General features: G+C 46.1%; 1 protein-coding gene across 1 annotated transcript in view; it reads right to left on the reverse strand.

The window, feature by feature from the left end:
* Nucleotides 1-346: 346 nt before the first annotated feature.
* The window catches only part of MRPL13 (mitochondrial ribosomal protein L13), a 57,727-nt gene continuing 40,337 nt past the window's right edge, over nucleotides 347-17,736 (reverse strand). Inside the window, exons 5-7 of the mRNA XM_073590274.1 lie at nucleotides 15,404-15,490; nucleotides 10,026-10,147; nucleotides 347-481 (exon numbers count right to left, since the gene is read on the reverse strand). Coding sequence (XP_073446375.1) covers nucleotides 457-481; nucleotides 10,026-10,147; nucleotides 15,404-15,490 — 234 coding nt within the window. The 3' untranslated portion in view covers nucleotides 347-456. The remainder of the gene's footprint in view (nucleotides 482-10,025; nucleotides 10,148-15,403; nucleotides 15,491-17,736) is intronic.

Consider the following 17,736-nt stretch of genomic DNA (forward strand, 5'->3'; position numbering starts at 1 on the left):
CAACCTCAGTGTTGACCCCCATGGATGCTGCAGTTTTCTAATTTTAGGTTGATATTTGGAACCTAATCTGAAATGATCAGATACCAGATGAGATGATACATACCGTACACAATGTATGGAGACTCTACAATGAAACCCAGGTCATAGTTCTTGAAAGGGTCCAAAAGTCCAACAAAGGGGGCAGTGCAGAGGTCAGATGACCAAAAAGTAGGGCCGAACTGTAGAACAAAACCTTTTAAGGTTCAAAAGATGCTCAATGCTCCATAAGCCACTATTGATCTGGCCTATTAGTGTCTTGGGGGGGGGGGGGCTGAAATTACCCATGAATGCCATCACTACAGAAACCTTTTTTAATATGGGAAAGGGATTTATTGCCAACCAAAAAGTCCATATAAACATAGAAAATCAACATAACTCCGGTGATGATATCCGTCTTGATATTCTCTTGCCACAGGCTTATTTGGGCAGGAAGTCAGGGGATCTGCAACAGAAAAAGAAATCATGAAATAAATTGTATTTTTAATATGGGTAAATAACCATAAAATAGAGGGAAGAAATATGTGGTGTGAGTGGGGCAGCAGCTATGGCAAAACAGACAATTGTGCAGCCGCTTATCTCCTCTCTCCAAAGTAGGAATTAGATACCAGTGATGTTCTATGAAGTACAGGCTGGTTTGCTCTAGTATTTCCAACCTTCAAACCTTCAATTTTTTTTTATTTTATAGGAGACCTAAACATAGAAAATGCACCAAAACTTCCTGGCTTAAAAGGCATCTGTAAACAGTTTTCTGAAATCTGACAGCAGGATGATGTAGGAGCAGAGACCACGATTCCAGCGACGTGTCACTTACTGGGCTGCTTGTTGCGGTTTTGATAGAATCCCTGTTTTTTCTGCAGTAGATGTCGCAAAGCTCGGAATGCTGAGCTGTGTATAACCCCGCCCACACCACCGATTGGCAGCGTGTACACAGGAAGCTGCCAATCTGTGTTGGGGGTGGGGGTTACACAGATTAGCCTGACCAGCCTGCACTTGTGACCTAGTCCAGTAGTGATAATCTCCTGCTGATAAAACACTGATTGTATTGAAACTATAACATGACCTAATAAGGGACATATACCTGGAATCTAAAACCTGCTGACAGATCCTCTTTAATCTTCTCTTCTCCATTGATTCTATAGTTTGTTATATTACCATTAAAAGAAATCTATATTTGTTACAGGGGGATCAACCACGACTCACCTCCTCCCTGCCATTTCTCTAGCTAGAACTTGACTGACTGCAGCAGGAGCTTCCCCCCTTTACATAATTCAAGCCCCTTCCCTCCCAGTCAAAAATGGCACAGATCTGACGGAAGTTACCCTATGCATTGTGAGCAGATGCCCCCCTTTATAATACTGGGTGACCACCAATAATGGCAGCTGTCCCAGGCATCGCCTTCTTTCCACTTCTGCTCCATGTGTCAGTCTTCGCCTTAGTTCTACTATATAGTCATTACTGCCAGAACATGACATCTCCTGACTATAATCGATGCCCCATGACCCCCGCAGGGCTGCAGGTCCCCCCAGACGACTGATGAATACTAAAAGCTGTTCAAACAACCAATCTAATCAGAGGTGATGACAGCAGACCCTACAGTCACCGGCGTCGACGGCAAACATGGAGGCAAGAGGGAAAGTGCGACCCGTCATGTCCGTGGTGAACTCCGCACAGTGGGGTCAGACGAGATGACGACAGACTAAAAACAACAAAACTAGTACAAGCCTTCCAAAAACAGCGCCCCCCCAACAGCATGACTGTCTTGTGGTAATGCAGCTCAGCTCCACTGAAATAAATACATTCTAAATCCCCTTCTTCATCAGGCTAATTTTAATTTTTTCTCTTTTTTTTCCCCTCCCCTTTCCGCAGGAGCCATGACTTTGCTATTTTTCCACTAGCATAGCCGTATTAGGGCTTTTTTTGGTGTTTTTTAATGACCTCATTCATTTTACCACACTGTACTGAAAAATGGGGGAAAACGCCAAAAACAAAAACCAACAACACCCTTCTACAATTGTTTTGTATGCAGTGTAAAGATTTTGCTTGGGTCGCCATTTTTCTTTCTCCGTTGATGGAACCGTCTTGTTTTCTTTAGCACCGCGAGCTGATGTTTTATTAAATCCGTTTTGGTGCAGACGCGACATTTTTATTACTTCTTATCACATTGCCTGGGCGGGGTTGCGGTAACCGAAAAACAGCAATTACAGTGGGGGATTAGATTTTTTATTTCTTTGTTTTTTCTTCTCTGATTGGGTTATTTCATTTTATATTTTACGAATACGGCGATAAATGTTCAATTTATTTTTAATTGGGGAGAAAAGAAAGGTGATGTGAATTTTTACATTTCTTTATATTTTGCAATTTTTTTTTTTTTTTATATACATTTACTAGATTTTGTATTCTTATTAAGGGACTTGAACCTGCGATTATCCGATCGCTTGTACAATATATTGCGGTCTCCTGTGAACGACCCCCCAGCTGTCATGACATGCAGGGTTAACAGCTGGCGGCGCTCAGCTCCATTCACTACTATTAGAGCCTGATGATGGCCGACATCTGCTGGCTCAGCTCCTGAGCCTGCACCAAATGCACAATTAGAAAGCCCCATTAGTATGGATGAAAGATATGAGCCAGCCTAAAGGTTTATACACACCGTACTGTGCAAAAGCTTTAAAGAGATGTGGAAAAATGCTTCAGTGTAAGAATACTTTAAAAAATAAAAGTGTAAATAATTTATTTTGTATAAATTAACGCAATGCAAAGTGAATGAGGAAAAGAGGAAAAATATATCTTTGTACCGTGTTAGGCAGTAGATAGAACAATATTAAATGTTTGATATCCATTATTTGCATACTTCCGGTCACATTCAGACTAGATGTACCCGGCCGCCCACAATTCACTTATATTGAGAGGTTAAACACGTCTAGTCAGCATGTGACTGCAAGTTTATAAATCCCATATTTGCAGTCATGCGTCGGCCTGCTCCTGGAGAGTCCTGACAGCTCTCACCCAAGCATGGACAACCCCTTTAAAGGGGTTTCACAACACTGATAGTCTATCCTTCCGATACGGTGCCAATATTACCCCAGTAGGGGGCTGACTCTTGCCACACTTGTGGACCAACTGCTTGAAGGGGCCATTACAATCAGTTTGGATGAAACGTATGGGACTACACTGTAATACCCAACACAACCACTAGTAAGTGTCAGGAACGCTGGTAAAAATCACTGAAGAGGCTGCAGCAGATTGATGGGTGTCTAGAAAGCAGTCCTTTTTGGATAATTGAGGGGTCCTAAACAGAGGATACCCACCATGATGTTTTATTGGGGGGGGGGATAGATGGCGTCTCTTCGTAAGTCTTTATAGAAGAGCATGCGGACAGTACGATGGAGGAGCTAGAAGCCATCTTGGTGGGCTCCCTCGCTCAACAGGGCATGGAGACAAGACCAGACACATCAACCATTATCATCACCGTCCTGAAAGACGACTTGTTATGTTACAGTCACAGGACAAGCTGGGAGCATCCGTCACACCGTCACTGAAAACACCGGCCGGTCACGGTGAGTGGAACTCGTGACGCTGGAACTAGGCGAGGAAAAGTTACAAAGCTGAGGATCAAAGGGCCCGCTGAAAGGATTTGTCAGGACACGGAACCTCGCCCTTCAGGAGTAAAAAAAAATAAAAAAAAAAAAAAAAATAATAATAATAAACAGGAAAACATTTATCATAATAGAGTAACCACTGCTTAAGAAAAACAAAAACTGCGTAAAATATAAAAGAATATATAATTAAAAAAAAAAAAAAAAAATCAACGAATGGATAATTACTTACAATTTCATGAAAATAAGTAGAAAATTATCCCCCCAAAATTCCACTTTGACAATTTCCACCACAAAAAAAAAAAGTATACAAAAATATCGATTGCCATATGGAATCATAGCAAAGTTCAAAAACTGCATCAGGGTGTGTTCACACGTGGGATTTAAAAGACCGCTGCAGTTTTTGTGCCAATTTTCATGCGTTTAAACCACTCACATTGGAGTGGTTTAGACTACAGACCTCACCTGGGGGGGCTGGAGAAGTCTGGCATTACATGGTACCCAACCAATGGACCACCACGTTTTGAATGATCCACAGCAGGCGCCCCCCTTTACAGCAGGTCTGCGCCTTGGCTGATGGATGGAGGACCCCTCACCTGTATGCACTACACATTTTTTCTTGCCCTGATTACCATACATTTGTTTTCCAGCTAAGGGTATGTGCACGCGGAGTCCTTTTTGGTAAGTTTTTGGGGTGGAGACTCCAAGTTTTTGAGACATTTTTGGGAAGGATTTGGAGCTTTGGAACTTCTAAAAAAATGGCAAAATCTCAGTGTGAACATAACCCTAATGATAGAGCGGGGATGTTTGACAATTGGGATGGAGAGGGCATAAAGAACAAACTTTTCCCATTGTGTGAAGTGATGGCGTATTACTAGGATATACCAACACTTTATAATAAGCTCAAGGCCACCCACAGAACGTATTTCCTCTGCATAGCAGCCCCCCGGTCACCCACTGTTTCAGGGTGGCGGCGATCATTCCTGCACAGCCGGATGGCCGCTGTGCACAGTAATCTTAGATGGGAGCACAGGGGGCGGCATTCATTACCAGGAGTTCAAAAGATTGGATCCTACTCGATCACTAGGTGATCTGTCCTACTGTAAGTCATCACTTGATAAAATAGGGAAACCTTCTTAAAGGGCTTGTCACTCACTTCTACATTAGAGAGTGGAGCTTTTATGCCCTCCTTTATAGGGTTTCTTCTATACATAACCCATTATGTGGCAATGAATGAGGCCCGCCAATCGTGCACACATATCGACCGTAACGTCAATGGCATCGGAGGCAAGTGTCACTGGATAACTTCTTTCAGAACTTGTACGGAAGACAGGACAGAGTCGTGGCACATTGCCTCCAGTAATACATCCTCCGTTTCGCACACTCTCCTGGGGCTCCGCATGTTGTCACCGTAATACATCCTCCGTTTCGCACACTCCCTGGGGCTCCGCATGTTGCCCCCGTAATACACCCTCCGTTTCGCACACCTCCCTGGGACTCCGCATGTTGCCCCTGTAATACATCCTCTTTTTTGCACACTCTCCTGGGGGTTGGCATGTTGCCACCATAATACATGCTTTGTTTTGCACATATCCTGGGGCTCCGCATGTTGCCTCCGTAATACATCCTCCGTTTCACACACTCCCTGGGGCTCCGCATGTTGCCCCCCCATAATACACCCTCCCTGGGGCTCCGCATGTTGCACCCGTAATACACTATCCGTTTCGCACTCCCTGGGGCTCCGCAAGTTGCCCCCATAACACACTCCGTTTTGCACACCCTGGGGCTCAGCATTTTGCCCCCGTAATACACCCTCTGTTTCGCACACTCCCTGGGGCTTGGCATGTTACCCCCGTAATACATCCTGTTTCGCAGGGTCCCTTGGGCTTGGCATGTTGCCCCGTAATACACACTATTTTTCGCACACTCCCTCGGGCTTGGCATGTTTCCATATAAAGCTGGAGACAAGTGGAGTTACAGAATGGCCCCATAGAAGTCTACGACTGCCGTTTAGGTGTTCCTTACAACTCAGAGGTTGTAATATAACCGTAAGCACGGGGACTTCTATATGGAAAGTTTAGTTTAGGGGCTACGTGGGTATACGGCACTGTACATCCCGCTGTGGCCTGCTGTATACTGCCGGGTCCGATCACACATCATAATCACCATTTCAGCTTCTATATCTGGTTCGGTGTCGTCACCCTGCAGACATTTAGGTATGGTACAGGGGATGGAGGGAACCGTCAAAGGTTTTGGGCAGCAGATGACAGACGCAGCCGGTACTCAGACACACCGGAGCATCGTCCTCTATAATTTACTGCTGTGAAATCACTTAGGGAAACCTCAGAGTGTGGAAATGACATAATGAGGGCTTTCCGAGACAAATGACGGGTAATCGCCTGTCATCTGATTTCCCTGCTCTTCCGGGACAGTCTCTTCACACGTCATCCCCGAACAGTCTCTTCACATGTCATATTTCTTCTATGATTGGGGTTACTAGCGGGTCTCATTCACTGACACATAATGAATTATGCACAGAAGCCACAGAATCTAAGAAAGCCTACAAAGAGGACATGAAAAGTGCTCCCGCCCAGAAAGTGGCAGCGCGCGCTAGGTTTACATCCGGGAATTATATAGGGCAGACAGTCTGGAGCGCTGCCATATGGACGTTTCATCCTATGTCTGTGCAGTTAGCCTCTCAATAATCACTAAAATTTGGGCCATTACTTTATTTATTTTTTTTTTTGCATTGAAGTGACTGTAAAAATATCCTCGCTCCTTTTGAGCAATCGGTTTGACACGGACCCACCGATCTACTGGTCGTCATTCGGGAAATGCAATGTGAAAAAAAAAAAACATTTTAAAGATTTACTTTTTACTATTTAATCTGAGAGCATATGACATAAAAAAAGATAAAAATTATCCAAAAGACACCACTTCACAAAGAGATAATTAATAAAAAACATTAATCTTTATTAGAGATATAAACATACAAATATAAAGATAGCATGAACTGTGTGTACCACGAGACATGTATGAGGCATGGAAAAAAATAAGGAATCAACTTCATACATGTAGTGCAATAGACCAAAATTCAGGCTGCAACACAGTTAAATGATCATAGTAAGGTTCCACCAGGTCAGAGACAAAAAAAAAAAAAAACCCTGACCAAATGGAACAGTAATTCATCAACTGATCTTACCCATGTTGCTGTAGGCCTCTGTCTGTGATATCACTGAACGCCCCGACGCGCGTTTTGCAGGTGTGCTTTCTCAAGGGGAGTGTGTCTGCCCATCCCTAAGGGCACCCATATATACCACTCAGAGTTTGTGAAAGGCGAATCAAATCGCAGCAGATGTCAACACCGTCTCTCCATCACAGCTGCATTGTGTTAGGGCACTCCATTCCGGAAAACCATCCATGACGTCATAAAACACTCGCTGGAACTTGTAAGAGGCAGTCATACTATGCGCCGGCAGGAAGTGCAAGTGCGCATGCGCAATAGAATCACCATTTTTTAGAAGTTCCATGTATGGAGCCATTTTGGTGAAGTCGCACAGAAACTACCTAAAATACCACCCATGACGTCATAATCACTTGCCAAAAACTGTGAGAAGCCATCGTACTATGCACTGACAGGAAAAGCCAGTGCACCCAGTGCATGTGTGCAGTGGAGTCACCATTTTTTAGCCGTGTTATAATGTGGTAGGTGTAAGTAAATTATCAATGATTATGTTATCCCATTTTGTAAGATTATGACATATCTACACTTATAAAATGGTATTATGGGCAGCAGGTATGTGACTTCTATAAAATGGCCACATACATGGAACTTCTAAAAAATGGTGATTCTATTGCACATAGTATGACGGCCTCTTACAAGTTCCGGCGAGTGTTTATGACATCATGATGGTTTTCCTCCACACACTGGCCGGAATGGAGTGCCCTAACACAACGCAGCTGTGATGGAGAGGCGGTGTTGACATGTGCTGTGACCTGATTCGCCTTTCACAAACAACTCTGAGTGTATATCTGGGTGCCCTTAGGGATGGGCAGACACACTCCCCTTGATATAGCACACCCACAAAACGCGCGTCGGGGCGTTCAGTGGTATCACAGACAGAGGCCTAAAGCAACATGGGTAAGAGGAATTTAGGAATTACTGTTCCATTTGGTCATTTTTTTTCGGTCTCTGACCTGGTGGAACCTTACTATGATCATTTAACTGTGTTGCAGCCTGGATTTTCGTCTGCTCCACTATATGTATGGACTTGATTCCCTATTTTTTTTCCATACCTCATACATGTCTCGTGGTACACACGGTTCATGCTATCTTTATATTTGTATGTTTATATCTCTAATAAAAATTGATGTTTTCTATTAATTATCTCTTTGTAAAGTGGTGTCTTTTGGATAATTTTTATCCCTTTTTTGATGTCATATGTTTCATGAACACCTATTTACTATTATGAGGTAATTACTTCAGGCCATCTGAGGCCCTTCTTATAGATTGGTGGACACTATTTTGATTAATCTGAGAGCAGCATAATGTAGGGACAGAGACCCTGATTCCAGCCATGTGTCACTTACTTGGCTGTGTGCTGCAGTTTCAATACAAGTGTTTTATCAGCAGGAGATTAGCGCTGCAAAACTAGGTGCCACATTCCAGTCAGACCAGCTAATCTGGATAACCATGCCCCCAAAACGGATTGCTGAAAATATACAGTGTACACAAGAAGCTGCCAATCAGGGGTGTGGGCAGGGTTAAATACAGCTCAGCTTTCTGAACTCTGCTACATCTACAGTAGAGAAAAGAAGGACTCTATCAACACTGCACCAAGCAGCCTAGTAAGTGAGACATCACTGAAATCAGGATCTCAGCCCCTATATCATGCTGCTCTCAGATTCCACAGCAAAAACTCACTGATAGATTTCTTTTAAGGTTAGGAGGACCAAATATATATTTTTTACTTGATTTTATAGAGTCAGTGCCAGTATATGATAGGATCAGACAACACAGGGTTTGTTTGTAGTCTGTTACCTTGGAGACACAGATCTGCAAACAATCGGAATACACAAAATGATTAAAGGTGTTTAAGCACTGTCATTAATGGAGATATAGCTATGCAGATCAAAGGCTGGGGGGCCTTGGATCACTGCCTGCACCCTCCGCTGTGAATAGGTAACTGAAGCGGGTTATCTGATGGAGAGCAGACATGGAGCGTATACACAGGATAATTCACAAGCCTCTGACAGTTGTTGGAAAGGCAAAGTTTGACTGTGTACATCCTAATTACTAAAAAGGTGGCTAATCAAGATAACTGTCCCGAAGGAAGGCAGAACAGCTCAATATCAGAGGCTTCGTGTGGCAATGGAAGTACAATATTTTCCATGCTATTTCTATAAAATCAAAGTTTGACACAATCTACTGATCAGGAGACACATTCAGTCTATAAATTATACCCCAAATCAGGCTTCCGACCACCTCGCGTCTTCCCGCGTCACGCTAATGAGTCTGAATGTGCCGCCTGAAGCTGAAGCTTGACTAATAGTCTATTAAAGGGGCTGACAATGGTCTTGACTCGACTATGGTGCGACGAGACGAAGGGAGGCGTAACCCCAGCGTCCGTCACTTCCATCTCACATCAAAGCATTCTTTCATCATTTCACCATCCGTACTACATGGACTTTCAGGAGCATAAAAAAGGGGCTGAAATTCATTTCTATAGAGGACATTCTGCTCGGAGCATTTATGCTTTAACCTCAAGAGCGGGCGGCTCAGAAGTAAAAAGAGCGGGATCAATGCAGGAATATAAAGAGATCTGAAGCAGGTGACGTCTGAGACCGGGCATCCCGGACAATAGTCTCGGAAAGGAACAAAGTGCGTTTCTTACACTGGATTATCCTCACAATGTGATCCCTGAGCACCGCCGCATGTCGGGACACTTTTCAGACGCAGCTTTTCAGGAACATTAAACACCTCGGAGATGGTCTGTAATGAGTCAGTACAAAACCCCTCACCACAGCTCCGAGACATAAAGGGCCCTGCCTAAATCAATACATACCAGTCTGCAATTACAGGCAATCTGCACCAGCTGATTTAGTCGTCTTAAAAAAGGGCAAAGATATAAAGTTATGACAAATTGTAAGGATTTACCATTACTTTATGATCTGTGCCAGTCCTGAGGATGAAGGGTCTGCAGTGGTACATGAGCGCTCTCCAGCACTCGCTGTACTGGGACCTCTGCACGGACAGGTAGTTATAGTGCCGCTGCACAGGGAGTTGCACCAAGTTAATGGAGAGGTGTGCGCCTCCTAATGAATTTATGGCATTATACGACACCAATCTTGATGAATCCCCCAATGTCTTCCTAAAGAGATGATACATACGGGATCCAGAGTTTAGGGAAAGCTTCGATTTCCTCCGGCGAGTATTCGTCCATCCTCCTGGGAATGATTCTGGGCTGTTTCAGTTCTGTCACAAGATTCTTCAAAATTTCTTCTGGGATATTCTGCAATAGACAATCAGAATATAGGAAGTCAATCTTATAACCACAGCTCCACCTGCAACCCTGGATATCCTCCCTTCTTAGTACGGTCCTTTACGGCACGGTAGGTGCTAGATTAACCCTTAGTGGAAGTAGACTGTAATACAGAGCCAACATCCAGCTGCACAGGCCGGGATCAGAGAGTATTCCCATCACTGCCTATGAAGCTGCGGACAGATAGGCAAAGTGTTATCACATCGAAACACAGCGGGGTACAGCATGCCGTTTTTATAGACCCCCTACTGCAGACGTCACATTTTTTTCTGTGCGCCACGATAACATGCACGCTGACTTGTAGGCCAGAGGTCATCCCAAGATATATGGCAATTACATTAGGTCCCGGAGGGTCTGTGCTGATAACGAAGCATGAAGCCAGGGTGGGATTAGCAGCGACTACAGCAAGGTTCACGGCAGAACATGACGCAGCACGTCCAGGGATTTCTCCTCACTCACATATGGACTAGTAATGTAAGGATATGGGGGAGGGAGGTATTTGGGCACATTCACATGCACCAGATACAGCTATGATGTAGAGGTCCCAGCGGCCACATGAGTAGTCGAGCCAGAGCACCACGATCCTCCTCCTAAAGACCAAAGCCTTGCGGTCGTCCTCCTCTTACCTGCCGGCACCCCTACTAAACAGTAGTCATACGTCATGAATGTGTAGGCCTCTATTCCTCCTGACTCCCCATACACATGTATGCCCAACTCAGCTGAGCATCCATATGTCCTGGATGAGCAGAGAGGGAGGGGGAGAAAGCCTCTGTCAACCACCTCTGGAGGCGGCCTATCTGCCTATAGAACAAATGGGTCAGATGTGTTACAATGCAAACATGTGATCCTGGGGGGAGAGAGGCGGAAGGACCCAATAAACATGAGATAGTCGGCCAGTCCCGCCGAAATCGATGCATGTACCCGATGTCAGACTGATGCTTGAACGTTACACATTCACAGCTTGAATGCCCCATCAATGACCCGAATGAAGGGATAAAAGGTACAGCCAGATGGATCTGCGCCTCAATGACGAGGGCACCTCTAACTCTGCTGACAGTCAGGGTCTCTCAGGGGTGGGATCACCACTAATTAAATACCAATGGCCCATTTTTTAATTTTTAAGTCTAAGAACACCCCTTTAATCACGCCAAGACGCTGCACTAAAGGGTCTTCACTTTTAGGCATTTATACAGTGAAAACCTTTACATACTTTGCTCTTAATGGAAAATATCAGGAAAGCACAATTTTCTATATGGAAGAAACTTAAACACGGAGGATTTATTTCTCATCAATGAAATAATATCTGAACAGACGCAAAGGCTATGCTGCAGTCTAGGTCCATGTCTTCCCCTACGCTGCAGTCTAGGTCCATGTCTTCCCCCTACGCTGCAGTCTAGGTCCATGTCTTCCCCCTACGCTGCAGTCTAGGTCCATGTCTTCCCCCTACGCTGCAGTCTAGGTCCATGTCTTCCCCCTACGCTGCAGTCTAGGTCCATGTCTTCCCCCTACGCTGCAGTCTAGGTCCATGTCTTCACCCTACGCTGCAGTCTAGGTCCATGTCTTCACCCTACGCTGCAGTCTAGGTCCATGTCTTCCCCCTACGCTGCAGTCTAGGTCCATGTCTTCCCCCTACGCTGCAGTCTAGGTCCATGTCTTCCCCCTAAGCTGCAGTCTAGGTCCATGTCTTCCCCCTACGCTGCAGTCTACGTCCATGTCTTCCCCCTACGCTGCAGTCTAGGTCCATGTCTTCACCCTACGCTGCAGTCTAGGTCCATGTCTTCCCCCTACGCTGCAGTCTAGGTCCATGTCTTCCCCCTACGCTGCAGTCTACGTCCATGTCTTCCCCCTACACTGCAGTCTACGTCCATGTCTTCCCCCTACACTGCAGTCTAGGTCCATGTCTTCACCCTACACTGCAGTCTACGTCCATGTCTTCACCCTACGCTGCAGTCTAGGTCCATGTCTTCCCCCTACGCTGCAGTCTACGTCCATGTCTTCCCCCTACACTGCAGTCTAGGTCCATGTCTTCACCCTACACTGCAGTCTAGGTCCATGTCTTCCCCCTACGCTGCAGTCTAGGTCCATGTCTTCACCCTACGCTGCAGTCTAGGTCCATGTCTTCCCCCTACGCTGCAGTCTAGGTCCATGTCTTCACCCTACACTGCAGTCTACGTCCATGTCTTCCCCCTATGATGCAGTCTACGTCCATGTCTTCCCCCTACGCTGCAGTCTACGTCCATGTCTTCACCCTACACTGCAGTCTACGTCCATGTCTTCCCCCTACGCTGCAGTCTAGGTCCATGTCTTCCCCCTACCCTGCAGTCTAGGTCCATGTCTTCACCCTACGCTGCAGTCTAGGTCCATGTCTTCCCCCTACGCTGCAGTCTAGGTCCATGTCTTCCCCCTACGCTGCAGTCTAGGTCCATGTCTTCCCCCTATGATGCAGTCTACGTCCATGTCTTCCCCCTACGCTGCAGTCTACGTCCATGTCTTCCCCCTACACTGCAGTCTAGGTCCATGTCTTCACCCTACGCTGCAGTCTAGGTCCATGTCTTCCCCCTACGCTGCAGTCTAGGTCCATGTCTTCCCCCTACGCTGCAGTCTACGTCCATGTCTTCCCCCTACACTGCAGTCTACGTCCATGTCTTCCCCCTACACTGCAGTCTAGGTCCATGTCTTCACCCTACACTGCAGTCTACGTCCATGTCTTCCCCCTACGCTGCAGTCTAGGTCCATGTCTTCACCCTACGCTGCAGTCTAGGTCCATGTCTTCCCCCTACGCTGCAGTCTAGGTCCATGTCTTCCCCCTACGCTGCAGTCTAGGTCCATGTCTTCCCCCTACGCTGCAGTCTAGGTCCATTTCTTCCCCCTACGCTGCAGTCTAGGTCCATGTCTTCCCCCCCCAGCTTGTACTTACCTCATCTTAAGACTTTCTTAGGACCAAATGTGTATTTTTTTTTACCATGTCCAAATGTAAAAAAAAAAATGAAAATTATGTAAAACAACAGAGTTCAAAAAGGGTGTACTTAGTTTTCTCATGACTGTATGTTGTGTCTTTCCCCTCAGTGTATGAGCAGTGCCCTCATAGTCTTAGCTCTCACAATAATGAGTTAGTACTTCGCTGCTTATAACAGTTGTAGATCCTTGTTAAAGCAAAAATAAGGAAATACACGTTTGTTTTTTTACGCTATTTTTTACATTTTAAATTGCATTTCCCTCTAAAGTGTTTTTTTTAATGTATTGGATGTGGTTTGTTTTTTTTTATAAAAAAACAGTGATTTGGACTGATGCTGACCTTTATTTTTCTTTACATCGATTCCCCACATTTTAATACATTTTTTGCGTACTACCAATTTCCCCTATAACTGGTTTTGGCATATTAGTAGTAAGTTCAGCCTCTTGCCCGCACTGCTGGGCTGTTCTGTCTCGTAAAACCCAGCAGCTCCGTTTCCCTCAGGACAATCATATGATCACTGGGACGGGTGGAGAAGCCATGTTTTAGCTTCCCTGTATACAGAAATCAGGAAGGCAGGGACCGTAATAAATCATCCCTGCCTTCTGTATGGGGGAGCTTAGACGTCCCTGGCAGACGGCTCCCAGCTCCTGCATAATGATTCTGCAGTGCTGTTGTAAAACGTCATTGCAGAGTAACATGCTGACTGTTCCCAAGTTGTAAGTCATTTGGTGGTCCACAAGCACTTAAAGGGGTCGTCTGGAATACTTTATTATTTCATCGTAATATCATAGTTGTCTAAAATAACAAGCACAGCTGTTACTCTCCCCCAAGGCCAGTGCTGCCTCTCTGCTGAGGTCCTGGTATTTGTTGATGGGCTGTAGTGGTGATATCATGATTACAGTTCAAGTGACCACTGCAGCCAATCACTTGGCTCAGCTGCTTGTGCCTTCTAAATCAGCTGCGTCGCCGGTACCAGAGTTTGGCTGCAGAGGTCAGGAGCAGCATGGGAGAGGCAGTGCTGCATCTGTGGAGGATGAGGAACAGCTGTGTTTGCTACTTTAGAAGACTGTGAGCCTATGAGGACTCTTTTTTTGTTTTATCTCGGACACCTTTAACAAGCTGTGCTTCAGTGTAAAGCATTAAAGAGGAACACAGGAGGAGCCGGAGGTAATTTCAGACATTAGTTACCATTTTGCTGGTGTACAGACTGCGCACTTCTGCTACATAGCTGGTAGTGCTGCTGAAATAGATTTACCAATACAATGCTCCTGGCTGTGTCTTCTCTGCACCCCCTTCTATTGATTATGTGACAGAGACAGCAGCAGGAAAGGCGATGTACATGACAGATCACAATGTGTTAGGCTAGTCTCAGACTAGTGTTCGGAGGCGCAGCTCAGGGCTGCTGCTAAGCTCCGCCCCCGCCTCCTCCGGTCAGCTCCTCCTCTGATCGCATGACGCCGCATGCAATCAGCGTACCCTATAGTTAGTGTTGGGTACGCTGGCCGTGCGCTGGGCTGATTTTGCCGGCGCTTGCGCCCCTTTGGCGCTGCGCCGAGCGCACAAAAATACAACACAGTGCGTTTTTGTGCGCTCAGCGCAGCAACAAAATCAGCCCAGCGCACGGCCAACGTACCCAATGCTAACTATAGGGTACGCTGATCGCATGCAGCGTGATACGATCATAGAAGGATCTCACCGGAGGAGACGCGGCTGGGGGCGGAGCTTAGCAGTGGCCCTGCGCTGCGCCTCCGAACACTAGTCTGAAACTAGCCTTAGAGGAAGGCATCCAGTTTTTTTCTGAAGGACAGATAACACAGGCAGCAGACGGGGAGGAGAACGCAGACGGGGAGGAGAGCGCAGACGGGGAGGAGAGCGCAGACGGGGAGGAGAGCGCAGACGGGGAGGAGAGCGTAGACGGGGAGGAGAGCGTAGACGGGGAGGAGAGCGCAGACGGGGAGGAGAGCGCAGACGGGGAGGAGAGCGCAGACGGGGAGGAGAGAGCAGACGGGGAGGAGAGAGCAGACGGGGAGGAGAGAGCAGACGGGGAGGAGAGCGCAGACGGGGAGGAAAGAGCAGACGGGGAGGAGAGAGCAGACGGGGAGGAGAGCGCACACGGGGAGGAGAGCGCACACGGGGAGGAAAGCACACACAAGGGGAGAACTGTTCGATGCTTCACTCCCTGATGGCTTTGCTCATCAGACTCAGCTCGAATTCCATGTTTTCCCCTATTCCTGTACCAATCAGTACAGATAACATTAACTCTGACCCACCTCTTCAGGAAATAAGTGCAGCCTCTGCATCATGGTTCTCCTATAAAGGTTTTTGGGCAACATCCCATATGTAGCCAGTCTAACGATCTGAAAAATAAAAGGGATAAGTGGTCATAAAAAACAAATCCCCATCACAGGACACACATCCCACTGACGTCATATACACCGGGGCTCCTAATATTAAATATCCAGCTTTATATGATGCTCATCTGACATATTACCACCTTTATATTTTTATCTCAATGGGATCTTTAGCAAAATCTGTGCCCACATCACTTTTGGACACTGTAGATATAAATTAAAGAACCACAAAGCTCTGATAGTGAGTCATTAAAAAAAAAAAAGTCGTCATTGAAACAGATTTTTCTACAAATCTGTGTCTGCAGTTCCTATGGTATCTCCATGGTAACAGACTACAAACAATCCCTGTGTAGTCTGATTTTACCAACACGCTGCCTTTTATTTGTCCCCGATGTCTTAACCTACTGACTTGCTTGCTATCATATTGGGGTTGATGGAAATGATTCAAGATTCAGGACCAGAGTATCCAAAGACGGAAGGGTATTTGTTCATTAGGATTATTCACACAGTTGCTTCATTATGCAGTGAAGTGCTTAAAAAAAAAAAAAAGAAAAGGTGGAAGTAACCTACGAATATCCGGCAAATATGTGAAGGCATCGTAGATGCCTCGTATCTGAAGGCTTTCCTAAGCGGTGTCCTTCATCAGGTTTCCCGACAGCTTCTTTGTATTTTCTTGACACGAGACCTTGAGGTATGATTTACTAGTGTCAGATAATTACCAGACGGGCATAATTACCAAGAGGGGCCCAAACAATACTGGGGCCCGGCTCGCATGGAGGATTACACAACATATGAGGCTTGTCTGGCAGGAGAGAGATTAAATCCCACCTAGAAGAAGGGAATGTGACAGGTTACACTCCCCCCGCCATAAGATTTCTGCAGACGTGAGACTCTTCCAACTTGCTGGTATCAGACATGGTCGGCCGAGCTTCGGTATAAGGGTGTGGACTTCATGGGCTAAGCCATAGGAAAGGTGTGGAAGCAGACTGTTAGCCATCCATGACTGTCAGCTGCTTAAAGGGGAAGAACAAGCAACTTTACAAGTTACTTCTCAAGAACAAAGGGATTCTTAGTTCTATAGTTTAATTCTTGTTGCCAAGAAAACCGACCACCTCTGCTGTCTACTGGTGGTCTTGTAAACCAGAGGTGGAGCGCTTACAAGCTCCTTGCTAGAGCAGCTCTGAAGCTGGCTGGATCTTACGATGCTGCTGAGACAAAGCTGTTACCACTTGCGGCCTCAGAGAGCGTACAGATCAGACCAGCGGAGCAACTACACCGCCACCCAGAACTATCAATCATCGGGCGTGCACCACCCCCTGGCAAGCAAGAAGCCATGGGGGGCTGGGGAGTAGAGTGCTTCTGAAGTGCTATCAGTGTCAGGCAAGGAAAGCAGTCTCTTCATGGTTTGCTCTGCTCTTCGTAGCAGTTGTGTGAGATACTGCAGGCATGTCCAATTGAAGTAAACGTGACAATGCTGCTATATTAGTGAGTGGCCTCTGAAAGGGAATCCGAAAGCAGGTTTTTGCTATGTAATCCGAGAGCAGCATTATGTAGGGGCTGAGATCCTGATTCCAGCGAAGTATCGCTTACCGGGCTGCTTGTTGTTATTTCAATGTTTTATCAGCAGGAGATTATCACTAAAGGACTAGGTATTTCGTGCCTCCTAGTCCAACTACGCCCCCACCACTAATTGGTAGCTTTCTGCCTAGGCACGATGTCTACAAAAAGCGCCTGGGCTATAGAGCGCTCAGCATTCAGAGCTCTGCTAGATTTGTAGCAGAGAAAACTTTCATCAAAACTGCAGCCCAGTAAGTGATACATCGCTGGAATCAGGATCTCAGGCCCTACATGATGCTGCTCTCAGATTACATAGCCTAGATTCCCTTTAAGGGAATGGGGTAATAATGAAGTCCTGTGCACAGCACCACGGTACAGAGAATTGTGATTTTATTTTATTGGCCAATGTGATAAATGAAGAACGCCACATTAGCAGAGCTGACGTGCAGTCAGTCGTGATCTGGCCAGAAGATGCAGTCAGTCGGCCTGAGCCCAGGTGACTATTATGGATGTGACATGCGATGTGCCGCTCCCACCCACGGGCACAAAATCTTTCTAAAAAAGACATTTCTATGACTGTGAGACGTGTGGCCAGAGGCGCTTCTGGTACAAGGGAAGGACCTAAATGTTAAGTTCTACCGCCATATAGTGCTTACGTTATACAGCTGCACGGAGAAAGCAGAAGTATAGACATT

The sequence above is a fragment of the Dendrobates tinctorius genome, unplaced genomic scaffold (assembly GCF_039654945.1).
Source record: "Dendrobates tinctorius isolate UK_male_01 unplaced genomic scaffold, ASM3965494v1 ptg000116l, whole genome shotgun sequence".
NCBI lineage: Eukaryota > Metazoa > Chordata > Amphibia > Anura > Dendrobatidae > Dendrobates > Dendrobates tinctorius.